This window comes from Ovis canadensis, chromosome 20, assembly GCF_042477335.2.
Source record: "Ovis canadensis isolate MfBH-ARS-UI-01 breed Bighorn chromosome 20, ARS-UI_OviCan_v2, whole genome shotgun sequence".
Taxonomy (NCBI): Eukaryota; Metazoa; Chordata; class Mammalia; order Artiodactyla; family Bovidae; genus Ovis; species Ovis canadensis.
This window is the reverse complement of record NC_091264.1, coordinates 47,681,995-47,706,977: the sequence shown is the minus strand read 5'-3', so window position 1 is coordinate 47,706,977 and position 24,983 is coordinate 47,681,995. Positions and strand designations below refer to the sequence as shown.

The window sequence follows — 24,983 nt, the reverse complement described above, 5'->3', positions numbered from 1 at the left end:
ATACTTCCTGTGTTCCAAGAGTTCTAAAATCACTAAATTTTTTAATGTAAAAATTATTAAAAATATCAATGAATACAATCAATCCCAAAACACTTTAAAGCAGTCATTATTAAAATTTTTCTCAGAGAGGAGACCATAACTAGTTAACAGCCTCTGTAACCTATCTTCAGGCACCACTCAGGTGGAAAGTGTAAGGAAAACATACGCTGGTCAGTTAAGCCGGTATTTAAATGCAGCACTAAAAATGCATTTCACACCCAACTTCATCAATCACCAACCAATCTTACTTTGCATCTTGGCTACCAAAAGAAAATGAGATTTGTTTCCCTGAAGAAATATGTCAAAGCTCTGCCTGAATTATTAAGCTTTCCTATTATAGAGAGAAACTGAGTCGGGGAAAAAAATGAAGAAAATAGAAAAAGAAATAAAATTAGACCCAGGTTGCCATCTACAGACTGTTATCAGCACTGCTCATTCCTGAAGCACTAGATATCAGAATATCAATAAATATCAGCAGAAACATAAAAGGCCAAAATGTACAACTATAATCGCAATGATTGCAAAATTCAAGATAGCCTATGAAGTCTCTCTTTTTTTTAATTAATATGAGAACACTAAAGAACACTGATAAAAAATCTTCACAATTTAACATATGCTGTGAAGGAAGCATAGTTATGCATCTTAACTCTAAAATTTTAACACTTAGGAATAAAATTGGATAGATTACATCATTCCAAATTTAAAATATTTTAAGCATCAAAAACTGTCTCATCCCTAAAATAGAATTCTTGCATTCTTTGATGTGATATTTGTATATATTGAGAATTGATCATCACAATAAGTCTAGTCAAAATCTGTCCCCATTCATGGTTACAAAATTTTTATTCTTGTAATAACTTTTAAGATCTACCCTCTTAGCAACTTTCAAATATGCAATGCAGTATTAATTTCCTGCATTTTTGGCTCATTATCTTGGCTCTCTATATACCTTCCCTTTCATTTTGTTTCAAGTTTTTATTGCTTTTCCCTTCCTAAAGAATAAGAGCCCTCTGGAGGCACAAATGTCCAAAATCACACACTTGGTTCTAATTACTAAAACAGATGCTATTAAAGCAAAAAGCAACTGCAATAATAACTGAATTTGGAGATTGAAAGAGGAAAAAGAGAGAGAGAGAGAGAAATAAAGACCAATACTTTTGCTAATATAACCTAGAAAATCTCCTAAAGCCAAAGACATCTGGAGGGAGATCTGATAAGGAGAAATGGCTCAATTTTCAAAAGTAGGGATTTAAGCTAATATCCTTAAACTTATCAAATGATGATTTAATCTCATAAATGGTACAAAAGCTTTTTTTCATTTTCCCTGGGAAAATTGTTTTGGAAGCCAAGACTCATTTTCCAGGTCATATGTTCTTTCTATCAAGATGAAAAGATACAAGATGCTTCATCTAAACTCCTGTATATGCTTCTAAATCCACGGTATAGGCCTCTTGTGCACATGTACGGGCTAAGTTGCTTCAGTCGGGTCCGACTCTGCGACCCCATGGACTGTAGCCCGCCAGGTTCCTCTATCCATGGAATTCTCCAGGCAAGAATACTGGAGTGGATTGCCATTTCCTTCTCCAGGGGATCTCCCTGACCCAGGGATCAAACCTGCGTCTCTTACGTCTCCTGCACTGGCAGGCAGGTTCTCTACCACTAGCACTACCTGGGAAGCCCAAAAGCCTCTTACTGGGAACAAAAATTCCCCAAACCTTCATTTAAAAGACACCAGCCATTGTCTTATGTAACACCGAGATACAGCAGTGAAAACCTACTATCTACACATTATAAAACCACATTGCAAAATGTACACTTAACGTGGGCAATTAAAACCAGTGCAGATTCTCTGAAGACTGGGGAAGAATAGCTGAGGTCTTCTGCCTTTTCTTAGCACTTTAAAAATGTGACTTGTTTTCATGTTCAACATGTTTTGGTCAGTTTCACTCCCACAGATAAAACTATTGTTGAAAACTATTTGTGGGGCCTTCCCCGGCGGTCTAGCGGTTAAGACTTTGCTTTCCAAAGCAGCAGGTACGGGTTTGATCCCTGGTCGGAGAGCTAACAGCCTACAAGCCTCGCAGCCAAAACACTAAAAAAAACTCAAAACAGAAGCAATATTATAACAAATTCAATAAATACTTTAAAAATGGCCCACATCAACAACAAATCTTTTAAAGAGATCCTTGAAAATATGGGGGGAAAAAATCTTTAAAAAAAGAGAAAACTATGAAAACAAAGGCAAAAACACTGATAGTTTGACTTTTTAATAATGGTTACTTTCCTGTAAAACATGGAAATGCTGATTCAGCTTCTTGTGTTTCCATATTTCCATGAGTGAAATAACCTGAAGAGATGATGGTCCCCTCTCTCTTGAGGGAAAACTGCTAAATCTAAAGATTTTCAAAAAATAAAATGAGAGTAGGACCTAGGATTTTCATAAGCTACTAAGAGCCACACAGAAAATAAGCAAGTAACATTTCATGGAAGCCTTTAATCGAAAATGATTCATGAAAAGTTTAACATGAGTCTTGTTTCTTAGTGGGTTTTAAAATATTACAGAGACATCTATTTTGTAACTTCCATCATTCATTCACCAGTATCTATTAAGTGTCTCATCTCTCAGACCTAGTTATTGGGGATTGAAAAAAATAAACTAGTAAGACATATCCCATGGCCTTGATGGTTTTGCAGTCTCATATATACTGATTAAAATAAACCCTCTATTATTTTTAATGTTCACATGTAAGGCATGCTTTTTCAGGCTAGCTTTTTCCTTTGATGCCTGCCATACAACAATGGTAAAGAATCTGCCTGGAATGAAGGAGACCTGGATTCAATCCCTGGGTCAGGAAGATTTCCTGGAGAAGGGAATGGCAACCCCACTCCAGTATTTTTGCCTGGAGAATTCCATGGACAGAGGAGCCTGGCAGGCTACAGTCCACGGGGTCTCAAAGAGTCAGACACGACTGAGCAACTAACACTTTCACTTTTTCCATACAACAAGCATTCATGAAACATCCATTGACTACATTTTATCCTGGCTTCCACATTTCATGGTCACTGGAAAGGACTGAACAAACTTAAAGATAAAATTAAAACTATAAAGATAAATCTTTATATGAACCCACATGTTGCAGAAAGCTAATGGGGCCAAAGAAAGTTAAATAACTTGCCCAAAGTCAAGAGCAGAACTGGGACAAGAATCTAGGACTCTGGGCTTCCAGCTAATTATCATTTAAATCTTTGAAACCTTAAGCCCCCTCCACTTTCTTCTTGTGGAATCGACTCCTTCATTTCACCTGCTCTTTTAACTTCGTCTTGCACGTCTCTCTTCTGACCCTGTAACCATCTGAGCAGCATCTTCTAAGCCCTCACACAAATTTGTGCTGTCTCCTTAGCTGTGAACCCCATGTGAGCTGTGATTCTAATGTGACGCTTTGTATGGACTTTGAAATGAGCTGGAGCTCTCAGGAGGAAGACAGAGCTCTGGCCATGAATCTGAACCTTGATCCCATTCACCCCTTTTTCAGAGCAGCCCAGCATGTCTTCCTGCAGAGGTGAGTGGATCCCAGGGGGAGGGAGAAGCAGTCACTCCTCCAGCCGTGTCCCAGCCAGCCCAGCTGCCCACAGGATCACCCCACACTCATGTCTTCACCCAACTGAGACCACGCTTGGAGTGAAACCAAAAAGAGCCTATCTTTATAAAAAGCTAACGTGAAAAGGTCACAATTCTGACAGCATGCCTCTTTAGTCAACCCCATGGATTATACAGACCATGGAATACTCCAGGCCAGAATACTAGAGTGGGTAGCCATACCCTTCTCCAGGGGATCTTCCCAACCCAGGAATCGAACCCAGGTCTCATACACTGCAGGTGGATTCTTTACCAGCTGAGCCACCAGGGAAGCCCTAGTTTATCACACTTTTATCCTATAATCTTGTATTAATGCAAAATGCTTTAAATTATTTTATACTGTCTCTCACCTGGTAATGCAAGGTATGTAACTATTAATAATTCAGTACATACCATTATTGGTAAAGTTGTGTGGGTGTTCTCTTGGATATCAGTGAAACATCTTTTTGAAAAAGTGATCTGTGACTAAAAGCAGTTAGTAATAAATGTGAACAAGAGCTGTAGACACAGAAATAAGAGAGATCACAAGTAGGTGGTAAAAATGGTAATCAAGCATTTTTAGCTGGAACACAGGATGGTAAAATTTACCTTTCTCAATAAGAACACTCAAGAAATATTTTCTCTTGAAGCATATCCTCATAGCACAATTGCTAATTACAACTAGAAATTAAGCGTGAAAAACACCAGCAATCTCTCATACACAGAAAGTCTTCTTTGAAAACTCTCATAAGTGACAAATACTATGTGAGTCCAGGAAAACAAACAGATCTACTTACAAATTAAAACTCTATCACAACCTTAAAATAATGATCATCAGTAATAACAATATAATAATAATAACAAACTTACCACTGTTTGGGATTGTTTGTGGTGAACTCTTTAACTTGGCATTTTGTTTCCCTTTCGTGGGTTTTTCTGAATTCGCATCTTTTTTCCCTTTCCTCTTTGGGGGCTGAGGAGACGAGTTGTCACTGGATCCAACTGTCGACTTAGACTGGCGATCATTTCCCTACGTGGCAAAAGATTAACTCTTAACTATTGGCTGATGAACACCTTGAGTGACAAGTACAAGTCACTAACGTGATAAAAGGGGGCAGGGGCCAGCGGTGGGCGTTCTGTGCCGATTCTGCTTCTGTCCATTACCTACATTAAATTCTTCCCAGTGGCAGAGGAAGGGTCTACCAGGGGAAGGAGAATAAAAATAATAGCACTTGAGGGACTTCCCTGGCAGTCCAGGGGTTATAACTTCTCCTTCCAATGCAGGGTGTACAGATGCAATCCCTGATCAGGGAGCTAATCTCTCACATGCTTTGCAGTAAAAAAAAAAAAAAAACAAAACAAAAAAAACATAAAACAGAAGCAATATTGCAATAAATGTGAAAGACTTTTAAAAACGGTCCACATCAAAAAATATTTTTAAACAAGTAATAGCACTTGACAACTGCTGAGTATTGATATGGACCAGGTGTTGCTATGAAACTGTCTCACTCAGTCCTTATACCCTGAGAAACAGGTACTGTTATTGCCCCATCGTATAGACAAGCAAATGAGGCTTAGAGGTTAAGCCTGGCCAAGGTCATATAGCCAGCGAGGACCAGAGCCAGTCCGCTGTCTCAACCATCCTCTTCCTCCTGCACCTTTCAGAAGAATCAGCAGATAACTACTGGATGAGGAATGATGACAAAACCCAGTTTGATCAGCTAATCGAGAAATACCTTCTTAACGAGTTGTCACAGTGAGCACACAGGTATCATCATACAAGCAGGTGCGCACTGTGCTTAAAGAAAACCTGCAATACTGACTCATCTGTTGGTGACATCCACCATCTCTATGAATCACAAATCCAGAGCAACATAGACACAAGCAGCTCAAGACGACATACCCCCCGCCACCATTCCTGCAAGACAACCCCGCTGACCACACCTATGGTGGTTGCCTCTGATTCCCACGTGCATCTCAAAATGAAGACCTTGCCTCTGAAAAGGGGGCTTCCCAGCATGAAGGTGAGGTTGAGCTCAGCGGCTGCTGTGGTGGGCGCACGTACAGTTCCTGGGGAGCCGCTTAAGAGCCACTACCGTGGTGGCCCCTGTACCCAGGGAACAGCTGTGCTGATTCTCAGTGCAAGAAATTCCCTCCTAACAAGACAGCCTTGGCCTTAGGACACTCAGGTGCTGCACCTACCCGAGTGTGTGAGGTGTGAGGCTGCAGGTAGCAGAAATAATGTGAGTTTTAGAGACCCTGACTCAGAGTCACTGCACTGCCACCAAGCACCAATGGGACCATGAGGTAACTAGTTCCTACCTTCTTGGAACCTATTTCCTTATCAGTTCAGTTGAGTTCAGTTCAGTCGCTCAGTCGTGTCTGACTCTTTGCAACCCCACGGACCCCTTATCAATTGAATGGGGTTAATGTGCCTGCTGTTAGGTCTCTTACATGAAATGAAATGGTAACATTTATAAAGTAACTGGTATAGTGCCTGGCGGGCCTCCCTTGTGGCTTGGTGGTAAAGAATCTGCCTGCAATGCAAGAGACGTGAGTTTGATGCTTGGATAGGGAAGATCCCCTGGAGAAGGAAATGGCAGCCCATTCCAGAATTCTTGTTTGGGAAATCCGAGGACAGAGAAGCCTGGCAGACTACAGTCCATGGGTTTGCAAAGGAGTTGAACACGACTTACCAACTAAAAAAAAAAAAAAAAAAACAGTGTCTGGCATGTAGTTTTATTCAAGGACTATCAGAGGGCTTCCTCCAAGAGCAGAGAGTTACTATCTTTTTCTTAAAAATCATATCAAATTTACACCATATTGGGTGCAATTTTATGCAACATCTGTACTATGCTAGTATCTGAAAATAAATGTAGTAATGTTAAATAAACAAATCTGCCTAGAAACCTATTATAACTGCTCATTTCAAACATTTAGATATTCAGTCATCCAGAAGTGTTTAAATAGCTTTAGCTATCAGCCAATTAAGAATAGAAAATTTCACAGCTTTACAAATGAAGTTATTTATGCTATTTTGTCATAGCCTACAAGAAAACGAATTATGCATAGATTTATTAACAGTATGAAAACTTGTCCAAATCTATAACACTTTTTTGCATAATTTAATTTCCTATTCCAACTGCAATTTAAACATACAGTTTCCACTTAATTATTGCATTAACTGCAACCAGAGTTGACGTCTTTTTTCTTTCCTTTTCTTCAATGATTATTTCTTGCAAAGCCATAAACTGCCAGGCAGGAGAAATGGCTAATGTGATTACAGTGAAGATTCCAAAACCATCATATGAGAAGGAACCATCAGCCTGGTCTCACATTCTAGTCTATTTTCAAATTAGTCTATTCATCTCAAGATTCTAAAACTTTAAAAGCCTTGAATGAGAGGAGTAACCCTTCTAGCAAGCCTACTAGAATGTTCAGGGATGCTGTTCAATTTATCAGGACTAAAATGAAACAAAGAAAGCAAAACTCTGGATCTCATCATGACAGGGTTTTTTCTGGTTGTTGTTTTTTTCTTCAAAAGGGGTAAAACAAGGGAGAAGCAGACACTGCATCCTGGGGAGACTGAGAATTCACATGATTTTAAGCATCAACTCTCTTGCTGAATGTACAAGAAGTTCTGATTTACTGCGTTTCTGATGAAAGTGAAAGTGAAGTCACTCAGTCGTGTCCGACTCTTTGCGACCCCATGGACTGTCGCCTACCAGGCTTCTCAGTCTATGGGATTTTCCAGGCAAGAGTACTGGACTGGGTTGCCAGGGACACTCAAAAGACCGATTTTGGAGCATCAAGAAAGACTAGTTGATTCCAATAACTATATGAGGCATAGCTTTGGTAATGGACACTCATGCATTCAAATACTGATTAATGACTAATTGCCGGGCACTTGACAAGAACTAAACTAAACTTAGCTTCCCTGGTAGCTCAGGCAGTAAAGAATCTGCCTGCAATGCATGAGACCCAGGTTCGATCCCTGGGTGGGGAAGATCCCCTGGAGGAGGGAATGGCAACCCACTCCAGGATTCTCGTCTGGAAAATTCTATGGACAGGGGAGCCTGGAGGGTTTACAGCCTATGAGGTTGCAAAGAGTCAGATACGACTGAGTGACTAACACAACACAAATTAAACTTAGAAAAAAATAATTGCTTTGTAATTAGAAAACGGGTAAGAAGTCAGATGTTTTCTATTTTAAAAAGAAAGCACGTTGTATAGCACCAGGAACTCTACTCAATATTCTGTCATAATCTAAGTGGGAAAAGAATCTGAAAAAAATGGATATATGTATATAACTGAATCACTTTGCTATACCTAAATCTAACACAACACTGTAAATCAACTATACGCCGATATACAATAAAAAAAGAAAACCAGATGCATCTAAAAAGTAAAAACATGTTCAATAAATACAAATACAAATAAATTATATAGTATAAATTATATACTTATCTATTTACATAGTTCATTATATAAATTATAGATAATACATAGACAAATTATATAGAGACAGGGAAGGGCAGAGGAATAGAAGAGGGATCTTCCTTTCTTTTTTGAGACTTCTACATATGACTCATAAATGGGGTAGTCATTGCTATTTATGGGGCATAGGGAATAAGATTGTCATCTCATACTGCTATGTCAGTTGATAAGATAACATTACTGAGTAGCTTGTGTGTGAAATACTCATAAACACAAATATTTACCAAATGCATAGATAGGCATTTTTTCAGATAAAGGAATTAACTTTCTCAAAGTTACCCAGTTTTGACTTTTCTGCTACACTGACACTTGCTAGTTCCCAAGGGACTAGAAACAGCTATCATATGGTTTGATTCCCTTAAAAAGTCACCTGGAAGTAATAGATTACGATTTTATCTCTAAGTGGAAGAAATCAAGCAGCAGCCTCATTTTACAGGGCATCCCATGCAAACACTAGACCCTATGTGATCACTCAAGCACTGTCCTGTTTTTCCCCTCACACACATATCAAAATACCTGATAGAAATAGCAAACCTCTGGCTCAGACCAACAGAAAACTAAAAAGAGCCCTTTGATCACCCCCTTGCTCTACTCAAATTGGGACTGTTTTGGATAATTCCCTAGGCTCTTCCCAACAAGATCCAGTCAACTCAGGTTTCTGTCATTACCACGGTAAACTCACTTTAAGCCTTCATGAACATGTGCCAAAGACACAAAAGCCATAATGCATCACAAAATCCCTCGTAAAGTGATTTTGTGAGGGATTTGCCGCACACAGCAGCACTCACAGCGTGTGTATTTCAGCGGAGCATCCAGGAGACCTTGTGAGCAGGGGACCACACTCAGACTCAGGCTAGTGTTTCTCTGTGTATTTGCTGATGGGAAGTGTGAGAAATCTTTTTATCCAAACTGGACACAGGTTCCCAAAAGGCAAAATGGAGTTCTGGAAACTTCAGAATCGACCTGTGACTTTGTGATACATGGATAATCATGTTTTCTCACCAAAACCTGAGCAATTGCCATATTTGAATCTGTAAATTGTTGATCACAAGATGTATTAGCCACTTGGGAATTAAGGACAACTGAGAACAACGTACGGAGAAGGCAATGGCACCCCACTCCAGTACTCTTGCCTGGAAAATCCCATAGACAGAGGAGCCTGGAAGGCTGCAGTCCATGGGGTCGCTGAGGGTCGGGCACGACTGAGCAACTTCACTTTCACTTTTCACTTTCATGCATTGGAGAAGGAAATGGCAACCCACTCCAGTGTTCTTGCCTGGAGAATCCCAGGGACGGGGGAGCCTGGTGGGCTGCCGTCTATGGGGTCGCACAGAGTCGGACACGACTGAAGCGACGCAGCAGCAGCAGCAGCAGCAGCGGCAGCAGACGACAATGTAAGGTAGTCTTTGGCTCCAACTTTCAAGCATGTCCCTGATTTTATGTCTCTTCCACTAGAGGGCGCTTGGACTCTGTGCGCTGAAACCTCACACCTAGAGACACCCTCCCTCTGGTGGGTTAATTTTTCAAACTTAATACAACTTCAGAGGATTCCCTTATTGCTTCCTTTTGTTTTCCAGGCTAGAATCTCAAAGTACTTGTTTCTGTGACCCCCCGCGTCTGTATGAGTGGTGACTTCTGGTCTTTTCCTGCTTTGCACAGGGCATTGCCTGGCTGTTTTGAAAGGGTTGCTGGACCCCGCCACCGAACCTCCTCACCTTTACCCCAAACCCTATTACCTACACTTCCTTCCACAAGGGTGGGTGGGGCCTTGCTGACCCATCACTTCTGCACAGCAGGTCCTCTATGGAGAGTGTAGCAGCTTTCTCTCTCTCTTTTTTAAGCTCTATCAGGCTCCCACCCACACTTCCCTTCCTTATGCAATACAGCCATTCCTAGAAAGCTTGTGGAGAAAAGAATTCCTAAAAGTCCAACTCTGGGTCCCCTTTGATTTGCATCACGATTTCAGGGATGCCTTCCCTTGAACTGAACAGTAAGTAGCTCCTTAAGTTGTAAGCCAGCTCACCCATCGTCCCCTTCACTCACACTCACCCCAACTCCATGCCAAGTGGTTAAGGATCTTGAAAATATGTACATTCTCCAGGGAACCAATTAGTTAAACGAAAGGAGCAAACTGATCCTTCCCTTAAAAAGTTCGTGAGTTTGTGACTTTGGAATGCCCGATGTAGAATATTCTCTCCGTGTGGTTCACGGCCAGTCACTCACAAATCCACTAGATAGGTTTCGTGGAACCTCACTGTGTGCCCAGAGGATTATGCCCCTCTGCTGAATATAATCTCCTACAAGAGGCCCACCCTGGCCACCCAGGGGGTACTGCACCCTCTCTAACTTTCTCCCCCCATATCCTGATACATGTTTCTTCAAGTTTATCCCTGATTAATACCAACTGTGTATTAGTTTGTCTTTTTCCTCCTCCAGAATGGAGGCTTCAGACATTTATGGTTTTCTCTGGAATCTCTGCCTCCCCTTCCCCACAAGCACTAAAACAGTTCAGTTCAGTTCAGTCACTCAGTCATATCCAACTCTTTGCAACCCTATGGACCACAGTACGCCAGGCCTCCCTGTCCATCACGCAACTCCCAGATTTTACTCAAACTCATGTCCACCGAGTCGGTGATGCCATCCAACCATCTCATCTTCTGTCGTCCCCCTTCTCCTAGTGCTCGGAACATAATATGGACTCAATAAATGGCTACTGGATGAATGCAGCCATCAGTGACAACATACAATAATCCCCCGCTGCCTTCTGTCCCAGTCGCCTGCATCACTCAGGACTCCAGCCGTCCCACTGCCTCCTGCTTCTATTCTTGCCCCACCCACTTCTCTGCAGACACCACAGCCAGAATGATCTTTCAAAAACAGAAATCAAATGCTATCACTCCGTTCCTCTGCCCCTCAAATGGTAAGGAATCAAATCCAAACTTCACACACGGCCTGCACCACTGGGCCCTGCCTGCCTCTCCAATCTCATCACAGACCACCCCAGCCTTCTTTCTGTCCCCTTTCTTTATGCCAAGCTCTTTCCTGAGGGCCTGCTATGGAGGCTCTTTCTCCCCTGCCCCCACCTTGTATGGCTGGCTGCTTTACCTCATTAAAGTCTCAGTCTCAGAGCATTTTATATCAGCAAATGCTCTGCCACATTTTATTGTCCTCATGGCACTGATCACCACCTGAAATTATATATTTGTTTAGACACTGATAGTCTGTCTACCCCCATTCTTCCCACCCCTCCCCGCCCCACACACATACAGGCACTAGAATAAAAGTTCCGTGCGGTCTGAACGCTTGTCACCACTCTGCCAGCTGCTTGAAGGGATTCCTGGCACTCAGTAGGTGCTTGTTAAACATGTGTTGGATGGATGGCTGGATGACCGGATAAATGGACAGAATGCTTGATGAATCTACAGAATGCTTCGTGAGAAAGCATTGTGAGAAAAGAGACAGACTCTACTATCACTGTGTTATTCTAAATCAGAGCATGGCAATATAACATTGGGTCTTTGCTTGTGTACGAGATAGAAACTCATCTCAAAACATAACTTTGAGTCCTTAAAGGTCCCTTCCTTAAAGAGACCTTTTCCTGACACACATATCTAAATTCTCCTTTTTAAAAACAACAAGAAAAAAATAAAATAAAATAAAATAAATTCTCCTTTTATTTTCCTGCATATCGTTCTATCCTTTTCTCTCATTTTAATCACACTTTGCAATTATACACTGCTTTGTGGTATCATTTGTATAACTTTGTCTCCTTGAGTAGGACAGAGCTAAGAGTGAGTGTTGTGTCTTTTTGCTCAATACTATCTTCCTGGGGCTTAGTTCTAGGCCAGACACACGGAAGACATAGCCGGTCATCATTAGATGACCCAGTATTCACAGCACAGATTCGAAAGAACTTCCAAACAAGTGATCAAGAAGAGGTACACACGTGCCTCCTGTGTATGGATCTGAAAATTGGAAACACATTTTTAATTTTAAAAAATCATTCTAAATTTCAGAAGAATAATTGGCACCTAATCTCAAAGTTCAGTCACTGTGAATGTAAAGACCTGAGTCCTAATCTTGGTTCTGACATGAACTTTCCTGTGATCTGAGTCAGTTATTCAACTACACTTGGTCTCTGTTTAACCATCACCTTTCCAGCTACACTGTGAGGGTTAATGAGCTCCTCTGTGCATGGTACATGGAAGAGATTCCTCTCCATAGTCCTGAAGAAAAGAAGGGTAGTCTCCCAAATCTAAATTCCTGGACTTTATTTAGCTTTACGGCTTCCCAGGTGGTGCTAGTGCTAAAGAACTCGCCTGCCAGTGCGGAAAACTAAGAGACACGGGTTCGCTCCCTGTGACGGGAAGGTCTCCTGGAGGAAGGCACGGCAACCCACTCCAGTATTCTTGCCTGGAGAATCCATGGACACAGGAGCCTGGCGGGCTACTGTCCATAGGGTCGCAGAGAGTCAGATACAACTGATTTAGTATGCAAGCACACATTTAGCTTTATGATGGTTACAATATATTTTTCAGTTACTGGAACACTCTCTCTCCCCTTGCTCTCCATATTCATGAAGTTATGGGTACTCTGCGGCTCTCACTGTAAGCTGTGCCCCCAACCCCCTCTATTGCCACCTCCCCATCCTCCCACTCAACAGTGTGATGAAGCCAGCTCCTCGCCAGGCTGTGATGAGTGTGAGGAAAGGACGTCACCATGACACGCCTCTGCTCTTCAACTATGACCGTCCCGTGGATGAACTTGCAAATTCTCATCTGATGTCCTCAGTCTCTGCCATTTACAAATGCTTGCTGAACAGTCTGCAGCTAGACTCCATGAAGACACTGACAACTCAATGCATTAGAAATTAAGCAGGTGATTCTTTCCTCAGCTGCCCTCTAATTAGCTATAGTACCACCATTTTCTCAGGCATCCAAGCTCAGAAACTTGACCAAGGTCAGCACTATTTCTTCACACACAAAAAAAACTTTTTTTCAAGAATTTCACACAATGTTACAGAAAAAAGGGGAGGGGAAGAAATATCTAACTCATCATTAGGAGACAATATCATTGTCCAGCAGCCACTTATTTTACAAGACGCCAGTTAAGAGTTCTGCTTATTTAATTCAGAAAGGGAGAATATCAGATCAATTCTGACCTCTACAGGTCAGGAAATTCAACCAAAAGAGCAGAAAGAGAAGTTTCAGCTAAGAAGACCTGTCAACGCAATACTCCAGCAGGACATGAAGCTCATCCTCATGAGGGGGTACAGACAAAACACACAAACAGGTTAAGAAGTTACCTACTAAATGCTTGTCACAGTTCCCACGTAATGGGTATTCAATAGATGATGCTGAAGTAACAAATAAATGAATGAATGGTGGATGAAAAAGATTCTGATAAGGAGCTAACTATTTAGAGTGATTCTCAATCTTTTTTAAAAATATAACTGAGGATTGCCATTCTGTTACATACATTTTCTTTTTAGTCTTTGTCAGTGATAGAAAACAGCGCTGGGCAGACCAGTGATGTGACCTAAAACAGCATTTCTTCTCATTTATGCATTATTGCCTAGATTTCAAGTTGGTATAAATTTTATCAAGTCTATATATTAGGAAAAAAATAATCTCTTTTGAAATCCATATTTAAAAAATATTGGCTCTCCTCTAGAAACTTAGTTGTAACATTAATGTTCTAATGTTGTTTCACATAATTGCTTATCTACTATAAGGTGGCTACATTTTATTTCTTCGAATTTAATTGAAACCCAACAGACAGCCTCTCTGTTACGGTACAGAAAAACAGAACATTAATGAGCAAAGTATACGATACTCACACTGCCTTTAGACTTTCTGGATCCTACAATTGGAGGTAGTGAGGAGGTTTTCTGCCTGTAAAAACAAATTACAATTTAGAAATCTGAATATTATTCACAAATAATTTACAAAGCAAGATAATTAACCTCTGTTTGTCACCCCGACCTGGAACTCAACTATTTATAGACATCAGTGTTCCACAAAAAGTACCACTGACTTTCCCAGTTTCACAAAGACCACCAAAACATTTCCAAATTCCATTCCAAAAGATTATTTTTTTAATTGGAATATAATTGCTTTACAATGTTGTGTTAGTTTCCGCTGTCCAAAAGATTCTTAATGTTTTCTTGTATAGCATTTTAGTTGATACTTACAAATAAATTTAGTACCACCTTTAACTTTTTCATACCACTTAAAATAAAATCCCTAAATTTTTTATTTGCATTTCAAATTTTTTAAAAAAAAAAGGCATCTCCCAAGCTGAGTGACGATTTTGCCAGATTGTGCTCAAAACTAAAAATGATAAAGTTTTTTTAAATTTTTTTATCATGTCTATCATATCTGGTAGAAGCACAGAATGGTAAAACACTGGCATTTATATTCAGGGAGTTTCTAAACCAGTCATTCTCACCAAAAAATTTAAAAACTGCTCTTTGGCCCTAAGTATTTCCCAGATGTCTTTTTATAGGAAAAGATCCAGGTCAAAACCCAGCTGAACCTCTCTGAAAATAAGAAGCCACAGAGGTAAAGGCAAACTTCACTGACCTGCCTGAGAAAGGCCCCCGTGAGCAAGTTTTCTCACCACCATCACGTACAAGCACAAGCTCTCACTGCGGTGCGTACTGCAACCCATAGCAGTCTAACCCCGCGCTGCTTCTCAGAGCAATGCTGTGAAGTACTTGACCTCATGGATGGGTAAGGATGGTTGGCAGTAAGTCTGGTAAATAGTTCTAAAGTGCTAGAAAGCAATGTGCTCTTTGCGATACTTCAAACACCACCCTTGAAATTCCATTCCACCTATTTCATATTGAGAAACCCTTGATTAGTCTCTCCATCAAGCTACACGGGATGACAAATCGATGGAGAACACACTGGTGACATGCTGCTCTATCTCTGTCACATGTCACCCATCCGATTAGGAGCAACTACACAAAGTCAGTTTTCCAGCCAAGTAGACATGGAAAAGCAGCGGCGATGGACCGCAGGGCACCATGAGCAAGCCCAAGGGTCCCTGCAAGCAGGGGCTGAGGCTCTTCATGCAAACGCATGCCTGGGCAGTCCACCTGCTGGGCTGAAAGAAAGCATTCTTCACAAATGTACGACATCTCATAGAGCAAAAGGGTTCTCTGTGCACTGTGTGCAATTATAAGGGTAACCCTTAAAATTTTGCCTGAAATAACTATACACCCAGCGCTCGACTTATTTGTATAAAAGAAATATAATTTCTGTATTTTACCATTATTATTTTTAAGTAGAAAATATTATTTCTTAACCACCTGTAGATATTTCTCTACGCATCAACTGAAAAATTATTCAATAAAGTTAACATTTTTAAGACTTCTAAAAGCATATGTTGTAGAGAAGCTCACTGCCCTGTACCTTTTTCACACACAAAAAAAATCTTTATATTTATTATAAATTCATAAGTGAATGGCTATAAACTACTATATAGTCTATCACAGATTCCTCAATATTATATTTTTATGCAATAGTTCTCAACCTCCAATCACAGCAAAATGAATAGTGATCAACATGTATTGGACATCCTTTCCTTTCTAACCGATAAACAAGATTCTAAAAAACAGCATAAGATTCAATGCTATTTCAAGTGATAACTAAACTATGAGACATGAGTGAGGATGCAAACGTACCCGTAAGACTTTCTCATCGTCGACTTGTCAAAAAGTAATTCACTGTAAGGCAACTTCTTAAATTTATCTCTGCCGACAGCCACATAAAACTGCCCATTCTCCAGCTCTGCCCCACTCTCAACCAGTTTTCCTTCTAAAGTGTAGAGTCTGCCAAAATATGAATGCCAGCAATTCAAATGTTAACAAGCATTTCAAGAACCGCTAAAATCACAGTCAATTAAAAACTCTATTCCTAAATTGGCTCATTTGATACTATGCTAAACACTGAATTATAAATGTCTCAAAGTCTTAAGACTCAGCTAAGTACCAGTGCAGATGCAATTACGGTCTAGCTGTACAGAAACCTGACAGTCTAACATAAGGATCCCCTATTGCTGCCATATTTAGAGCTTAGAGGGAGAGAATTAACTTGTAGAGAATGCGTGTGTGTGTGTGTGTGTGTGTGTGTGTGTGTGTGCGCATGCTCGGTCATGTCCGACTCTTTTGCAACCCCATGGACTGTAGCCTGCCAGGCTCCTCTGTCCATGAAATTCTCCAGGCAAGAATACTGGAGTGGGTTGCTATTTCGAGAATGTCATACTTTAAATGAAGCTTGGCTTCCACTGAAGGTTGATTCTTCTCTTTATATTCTGTGAGCACTTAGAAAATTTATTTTCTTAATGCACTGTTTAGGTTAACATCCAAGAGCAGCCATCAGACAGAATTTTACATAGAAACATACAGAACTAGGTCAGAAAACAAGCGGTGCGAGGGCAGGAGGTAAAAGAACCCATTGCCAGCATTAATGATGCAGAACTGCATAGCGTGCATGCTTCTCTTTTTTTGCCTTCCGTCATCTTCCCAGAATCAAAGGATTTCACAAGAACCTCCCTTTACTGTAAAACTGTTGCTGCAAACTACAATGTGTTACTTATTAAGAGAACAGTGATAATCTTGCTAGACAATTTAAAGTGTCCACACAGTTTGTTTAAAGAGTAAGAAAAAAACAGACAGCTTAGAAAACCGTGCCACAAAGAAGACAATGCATGTTTTTGAAGGTGATAAACAAAGAGTTAGGAACTGGAAGGATTTTAAGATGATCATTTTAAAAGTTCTCAGACTTCTTATATCACAAAATTAAGGGTAGTGACATTTGCAAAGAAAAAAATAAATCCATTGCTCTGTCTGTTTATTTACTGATTATGTGAAAGTCCATATCATATGAAGTCAAGAAGTAAAATAAAAGCAGCCACTTAACCCCCTAAAGTGTGTTAGTGTTGAGTTAGTATGAAGATGCTAAAGTAACGCACTTCTATCCCTACAAGTCTAAATACCAACACTTAACCCAGATAATCTGGCTTTCCTGCCTTGACCTAGACCAAGGCCTCTGGACATTATTGATGTTTTGGATCTGATAATTGTAGGAGAGGTGGGAGGCTGTCCTGGGAACTGTAGGATGTCAACAGCACCCTTGGCCTCTTCCCATGGGATGGGAGTAGTAGCCACCTCTAATCCCTATGACTCTGGACACTGCCAGCAGCCCTTACTGGTAAATCTGCCCCTGGTGGAGCACCTGTTGGAAACCAGCCCCTAGATGGAGGCCTAGACCCATATGTTCTTCTTCTCTCATTTACCTTCAAAATAGGAAGATCTGAATCCATCATTAACTTTTACAGCTAGAAATTAAAAGACAGCAAAGTTGTGGATCTGGCAACAGCCAAGATTTGACTGGTTTTCTCTACAGACCGGTAAAGGACACTGAATAAATTCTAGCCTGTGAGCTTAGCCTTCTTTTATGCGACTGTTGCTGACCTGCTTTCTTCCTTTGATACAAAACATGAGAATTATAAACAGGGAGTTGAACGAATTTGTGTGGGATGGTTTTGATATGTATACTGATGCCCAGGAATGGTCCAACCATAAGAATTACTCATGTTCTGTTTAGCTCAGTTGTAAGGAATCTGCCTGCAATACAAGAGACCCAAGGTTCAATTCCCAGGACAGGAAGATTCCCTGGAGAAGGAAATGGCAACCCACTCCAGTCTTCTTGGCTGGAGAATGTCATGGACAGAGGAGCCTGGTGGGCTGGTCCATAGTGTTGCAAGAGTCAGACACGACTTGGCAACTAAACCACCAGCAGATATTTTTAACCCACCATGTTCTGTTAAGGGAGGGTGGGGGTGTCCCAAGTGAGCAACATGCAAATCTCACTCATGTCCGGCATTACACTAAGAAGTAAGCTTCTCCAACATGGAACTCTGCTCAATGTTATGTGGCAGCCTAGGTGGGAGGCGAGGCTGGGGAGAACGGATACATGTTTCTATATGGCTGAGTTCCTTTGATGTCACCTGAAACTATCACAATATTGCTCGTTGGCTCTACCCAATACAAAATTAAAAGTTAAAAAAGAAAAAAAGAATTAAGCCTCTGCAAGTATTCACATGTTCAGGGGACATATAACTATATTCTCATTTCTGTGTTTGTCCTTGCCTGTATTTTATTTCTATTTATCAATTTGTTCACATCAATATACGTATGAATAGGTGTATCTGGGCATGCAATTGTGTTTATATATCTTTGCATGCTTCAGAGCATTTATTGAGTGTGTTTACATCTGTGTATGTGTCAAAAGACAAAATGATATATCTTTTTTTTAAAAATCAGTACATAACTATTGAGATCTGCCTTTACTCCTGATACCAAAATAAAATCCAAAAGGATCAAAGGTTTAAACGAAAGTTAAAACTTGAAAGATGAAAATGTGGGATAATTTTTTATAATCTAGGAGTGAAGAGAACCTAAGTTAATCATACAACTTAATGATCATAATGAAAGCCTGAAAATTTGACTGCATCAAAATTTAACATAACTGCATGAGAAAAGCAACATAAAAAGTAACAAAAATATAAACTGGAAAATAACCCTACAAGGGATGAATAATTATATGCTCATTTTACAGACAGAGAAACTGAGGCACATAGAGACAAACTAGTGACCTGAAATTCAGATCTAGGGACCAGTGTCTCCAGGGCCTCATGGGAATATCCTCAATAATTCTGAATCCCATACACTTGCAAGAAGATTACTCTGACATACCTGTGGACAGCCCCACTCCTCAGAGTTATCTTTTCCGTGACCATCTGCAGTACATGATCCCACTGATTCAAGGCTTTTCTAGGAATGAGGAGTCGAGAAGCCGGGTTTATGAGGTCTCCATTTGCAATTAAGCTGAAAAAAAGGCAAAGCCAGAGGTAAACCATTTGACACAGTTATGCCTTTAAACTACAAAAGAAGTCCCAAACCAAAAGGAAACCACCACACTAATTTTGACCCAAAACATGAAGGATTCCAGCTTACAAGATAGTGCAGGGTTCCAGAAGTGGTTTTCTAAAGCGAGATGACACATTGATCCTGCTGTGGGTTACTGGTTTTACCTTTAAAAATAAAGAAATAGAAATCATTGTACTTACGTTAGTGTTTTTTTCCTATGAGGAAAAACTAGAGGTTTCCAGGAAGCTGGCTGAGAACTGAGATGCCTTTGTTAAAACCTTGCTTTTTTCCCCCCCTACTTATATAAACCCTCTGTGCTTACCTTCTATCGATGGCATATACCTTTAACAGAGCTCTCAAGAAAAATTTCCTTTAAGCCCGGGGCATATTGCTCATGATCTGTACCAAAAATTGAAACTATTGAGCTACTGTGAGAATTCCAACACCATTTTTAAAACAGTTCCTTTCTGTCAAATAAAAGTACATAAAAGTATAAAATCTTGAATGAAGTGCCCTCCCCCTCCAGGCACGACAGAGTGTTTGGTCATCTCTGCCCATCCACCCACTCCCTAGAGTCACTGGGTCCGTGCCAGGCACTTAACCTCCTCCTGCTCTCCTAAGACTGACTCCATCAACTTTTCTCAGCTTCACTTCCTCCTCTGCTCACCAGCCACACTCTAAACAGCATGTTCCCTTCCCAACCCCCTTGCATCTGGGTAGGTCTGGTCATCTTTTTGGGCCCTTTTGTTTCCAGGGTCCAAGCTGTTGTATCGAGAACCACACGGCCCCTCAGGCACCTTCGAGGAAGACAAGGCTTTGGCATTGGTCAAGCCTCTCCTCCTCCCAAATCAACTATTTCTTACATTTCACACAGTGGATTGTCCAAATCCTCACCTTTCACCCTAAATCCTAAAATCTCACTCCAGGCACATTTACTCTCAGCACATCATCTCCTTCCAAACTTCAAGAGAATAAAGCTCAACAGGCATGAAGGCTCTCAACCTCACTTCCCTCCATCCTCACTTCATCTACATCTTCACCACTTTTCTCCTTTGCTGTCTGTTTCAGAAGGATCCTGACCGGTTTACAAAGCTAAGCCCGCATGTCTTGATTTTGTCCCCTGCTACCTGTTCCATTAAATATCTAAGGCCCTCCATCCCCATTGTCTTCAATTCCTCCCTTGACCCTGTGGCCCTTTCTCTCTTCTTCATCATTCCTCTTCCTATTTCCTCCTACCCCATCCTCTCCTCAGTCTTCCACAATTTGGATTCCAATGAAAGATAAATCCCAACTCTTTTTTTTTTTATTAGTTAATGTATTTATTTTTGGCTGCGCTTGGGCTTCCTTGCTCATGCACCGGCTCTAAGGTGCGTGAACCTCAGCATTTGCAGCACACAGGCTCAGCAGTTGCAGCTCACAGGCTCTCGAGCACGGGCTCGGCAGTTGTGGCACATGGACTTAGTTGTTCTGTGGCGTGTGGGATCTTTCCAGACCATGATTAAACCTGTGTCTCCTGCTTGAAAGGCAGATCCTTGACCACTGGACCACCAGGGAAGCCCTAAATCCCAACTCTTAAGCTTGGCCTACAAGGTCCCCCCATGACCAACACTGCTTACTTGCTTCCCTCATCTTCCGCCAAATGCTCCTTCCTTCCCAACCCCTAGCCTAGGTGTGCTCTAGGTCGAACCAGCCGAGTCCCAATCCATTGTCCAAACACACTCGGAATCCTCTTCCACACCTCTGCTCATCTTGCCTCTGCCTAAAATGCCCTCCCCTTTCTTCCAGCTTCTGAAATTGCACTCGCTCATCAATACCCAGCTTGGTTATCACCAGTCCTTCCATGTTCATCTTTCTTTACCTTCCTGTCTCAAACTGCTACAGCTACTACAGGATTGATGATCACACTTGCTTAGAGGGCTTTTTTTTTCTTCCTGATTTGAAAGGGAACTGATAAATGAAAATAGCCAACATTTACTGCACTATATTTAATGACAAGCCCTATACTAAGGAAATGCGTTCTATATCATTAAAACATCAAAACCATGCCCTGAACTAAGTACTTATTATTTAACCCTATTTTACAAATAAAGAAACTAGAGTTTAATCGTTTACTTTGCCTAAAGTCACACATTCTAAGGGTCAGAGTTGTCCATACCTATGAACCTCTACTTGCTTTGCACTTTAGTAGTTATTTTAGAGATAAATTAACCCTAAATAATTTATGCGACTCTCTTCTGCCAAATTATGCCTTTTTGAGACGAACAAGGGGTAAAATCCTTGACTTGCCAGTGCCTAAAACAGTGCTTAGCAACTCCTATTAGTTGCATATAAATGTTTATTGAAATTTAATTTTTAAAAAACTAATTTAGAATAAAAATTTTTAATCAATCATAATAATTTTCTTTCATTTTAAACCCAGAGATTCTTGGCCCTAAGCTAACATTTACAGTGATGTTGATTTTTTTTTTAAAGTTTAACAGATAATGTATGCACCTGACCAAAATTCAAGTGGTAAAATGGAGGATACAGTAAAAAGGAGGAATATCCCCACCTCCGGTTCCCCAACCACAAAGCTGCAACTAACTTAACGATGTTCATTCAAAGACAGCCTACATCTCCATATGCATATTGTTTTACATAGACATTTTATACATGTAATTTTAAAACAGGGATCACTTGCTATGCCTATTCTTCTGCATCTTGCTTTTTTTCATTTAACAATTCACCAGGGAAACTGTTCCACATTGATAAAGGTTGCTTCATTCTTTATAGAAGTTATGTATATCCACACTGTGAATGTACCATAATTTATTTAATCTGTCCCTCAATGACAATCCTTCCAGTTGCCTCTAAGCTTTTGCTCTCGCAGGGAATTCCCTGGTGGTCCAGTGGTTAAGTCTCCATGCTTCCACTGCAGGGGGCACAGGCTGGACCCCTGGAAGGCATCCTAAATGCCACATGGTATGGCCAAAATAGGTAATAAACTTTTGCTGTTGCAAATAATGTCATGACAGATTTCCTCACAATATTTATTTGCATGAATATGTAAGTGTATCTGTCAGTCAGGTCAGTCCCTCAGTCGTGTCTGACTCTGTGTGACCCCATGGACTGCAGCATAGCAGGCCTCCCTGTCCATCACTAACTCCCGGAGCCTGCTCAAATACATGTCCATTGAGTTAGAGATGCCATCCAACCATCTCATCCTCTGGAGCCCCTTCTCCTCCTGCCTTCAATTCTTCTCAGCATCCAGGTCTTTTCCAGTGAGTCAGTTCTTCGCATCAGTATTGGAGTTTCAGCTTCAGCACCAGACCTGCCAATGAATATTCAGGACTGATTTCCTTTAAGATAGACTGATTGGATCTCCTTGCAGTCCAAGGGACTCTCAAGAGTCTTCTCCAACACCACAGTTCAAAAGCATCAGTTGTTCACTGTTCAGCTTTCTTTACGGTCCAACTCTTACATCCATACATGACTACTGGAAAAACCATATCTTTGACTAGATGGGCATTTGTTGGCAAAGTAATGTCTCTGCTTTTAAATATGCTGTCTAGGTTTGGTCATAGCTCTTTTTCCAAGGAGCAAGCATCTTTTAATTTCACGGCTGCAATCACCATCCACAATGATTTTGGAACCCAAGAAAATAAAGTCTGTCACTGTTTCCATTGTTTCCCTATCTATTCACCATGAAGTGATGGTACCAGATACCATGATCTTTCTTTTTAGAATGTTGAGTTTTAAGTCAGCTTTTTCACTTTCCTCTTTCATTTTCATCAAGAGGCTGGTTAGTTCCTCTTCGCTTTCTGCCATAAGGGTGGTGTCATCTGCATATCTGAGGTTATTGATATTTCTCCAAGCAATCTTGATTCCAGCTTGTGCTTCATCCATCCCGGCATTTCACATGATGTACTCTGCATATAAGTTAAATAAGCAGGGTGACAATATATAGCCTTAATGGACTCCTTTCCCATTTGAACCAGTCTGTTGTTCCACGCCCAGTTCTAACTGTTGCTTCTTGACCTGCATACAGATTTCTCAGGAGGCAGGTAAGGTGGTCTGGTATTCCCATCTCTTTCAGAATTTTCCAGTTTTTTTTGTGATCCACACAGTCAAAGGCTTTGGCGTAGTCAATGAAGCAGATGTTTTTCTGGAATTCTTGTCCTTTTTTGATGATCCAACGGATATTGACAATTTGATCTCCAATTCCTCTGCCTTTTCTAAATCCAGCTTAAACATCTGTAAGTTTTCGGTTCATGTACTGTTGAAGATCGGATTGGAGAATTTTGAGCATTACTTTACTGGTGTGTGAGGTGAGTACAACTGTGCCGGAAGTTTGAACATTCCTTGGCATTGCCTTTCTTTGAGATTGGAATGAAAGCAGACCTTTTCCAGTCCTGTGGACACTGCTGTGTTTTCCAAATTTGCTGGCATATTGAGTGCAATACCTTCACAGCATCATCCTTTACGATTTGAAATAGCTCAACTGGAACTCCATCACCTCCATTAGCTTTGTTCGTAGTGATACTTCCTAAGACCCACTTGACTTCACATTCCAGGATGTCTGGCTGTAGGTGAGTGAGCACACCATTGTGGTTATCTGGGTCATTAAAATCTTTTTTGTATAGTTCTTCTGTGTATTCTTCCCACCTCTTCTTGATATCTTCTGCTTCTGTTAGGTCCATACCATTTCTGTTCTTTATTGTGCCTATCTTTGCATGAAATGTTCCCTTGGTATCTCTAATTTTCTTAAAGAGATCTCTAGTCTTGCCCTTTCTATTCTTTGCCTCTATTTCTTTGCATTGATTGCTGAAGAAGGCTTTCTTATCTCTCCTTGCTATTCTTTGGAACTCTGCACTCAGATGGACATAGCTTTCCTTTTCTCCTTTGTCTTTTGCTTCTCTTCTTTTCTCAGTTATTTGTATGACCTCCTGAGACAACTATTTTGCCTTTTTGCATTTCTTTTTCTTGCGGATGGTTTTGATCACTGCCTCCTATACAATGTTACAAATTTCCATCCATAGTTCTTCAGGTATTCTGTCTATCAGATCTAAACCCTTGAATCTATTTGTCACTTCCACTGTATAATCATAAGGAATTTGATTTAGGTCATACCCAAATGGTCTAGTGGTTTTCCTTACTTTCTTCTACTTAAGTCTGAATCTTGCAATGAGTTTATCTGTAGAATATACTCTTGTATCTGTAGAATACATTATTTTACAGTGTATCTACAGAATACATTATTAGAATTGAGAAACTGCTGCAATAAAGAAGAGGCAGTTTTTTTCAGTTTAATGGAATGTACTGCAAGCTTTATTCTTGATTGATCCCAAGTCACTTGATTTATTTAGCTCATACTATAGTATAGCTTTGGAAGAAAAGCTATGACCAACATAAACAGCATATTAAAAAGCAGAGACATTACTTTGCCAACAGAGGTCCGTCTAGTCAAAGCTATGGTTTTCCCAGTAGTCATGAATGGATGTGAGAGTTGGACCATAAAGAAAGATGAACAGTGAACAACTGATGCTTCTAAACTGTGGTGCTGGAGAAGACTCTTGAGAGTCCCTTGGACTGCGAGGAGATCAAATCAGTCCATCCTAAAGGAAATCAATCCTGACATTGGAAGGACTGATGCTGAAGCTGAAACTCCAATACTTTGGCCACCTGATGCGAAGAACTGACTCATTGGAAAAGACCCTGATGCTGGGAAAGATTGAAGGCAGGAGGGGAAGGGGACGACAGAGGATGAGATGGTTGGATGGCATCACAGACTCGACGGACATGAATTGGAGAAAGCTCCAGGAGTTGGTGATGGACAGGGAAGCCTGGCGTGCTTCAACCCCTGGGGAGGCAAAGATTTGAACATACTGAGCAACTTAGCTGAACTAATAGATA

General features: G+C 40.7%; 1 protein-coding gene across 3 annotated transcripts in view; it reads right to left on the bottom strand.

The window, feature by feature from the left end:
* Positions 1-24,983, bottom strand: part of DCDC2 (doublecortin domain containing 2) — a 141,615-nt gene that overhangs the window by 71,565 nt on the left and 45,067 nt on the right. For all 3 annotated transcript variants that reach the window (XM_069563829.1, XM_069563827.1, XM_069563830.1), the window contains exons 4-8: positions 19,179-19,255; positions 18,918-19,049; positions 15,843-15,989; positions 13,992-14,046; positions 4,526-4,685 (exon numbers count right to left, since the gene is read on the bottom strand). In XM_069563829.1, the coding sequence (XP_069419930.1) occupies positions 4,526-4,685; positions 13,992-14,046; positions 15,843-15,989; positions 18,918-19,049; positions 19,179-19,255 (571 nt within the window). The remainder of the gene's footprint in view (positions 1-4,525; positions 4,686-13,991; positions 14,047-15,842; positions 15,990-18,917; positions 19,050-19,178; positions 19,256-24,983) is intronic.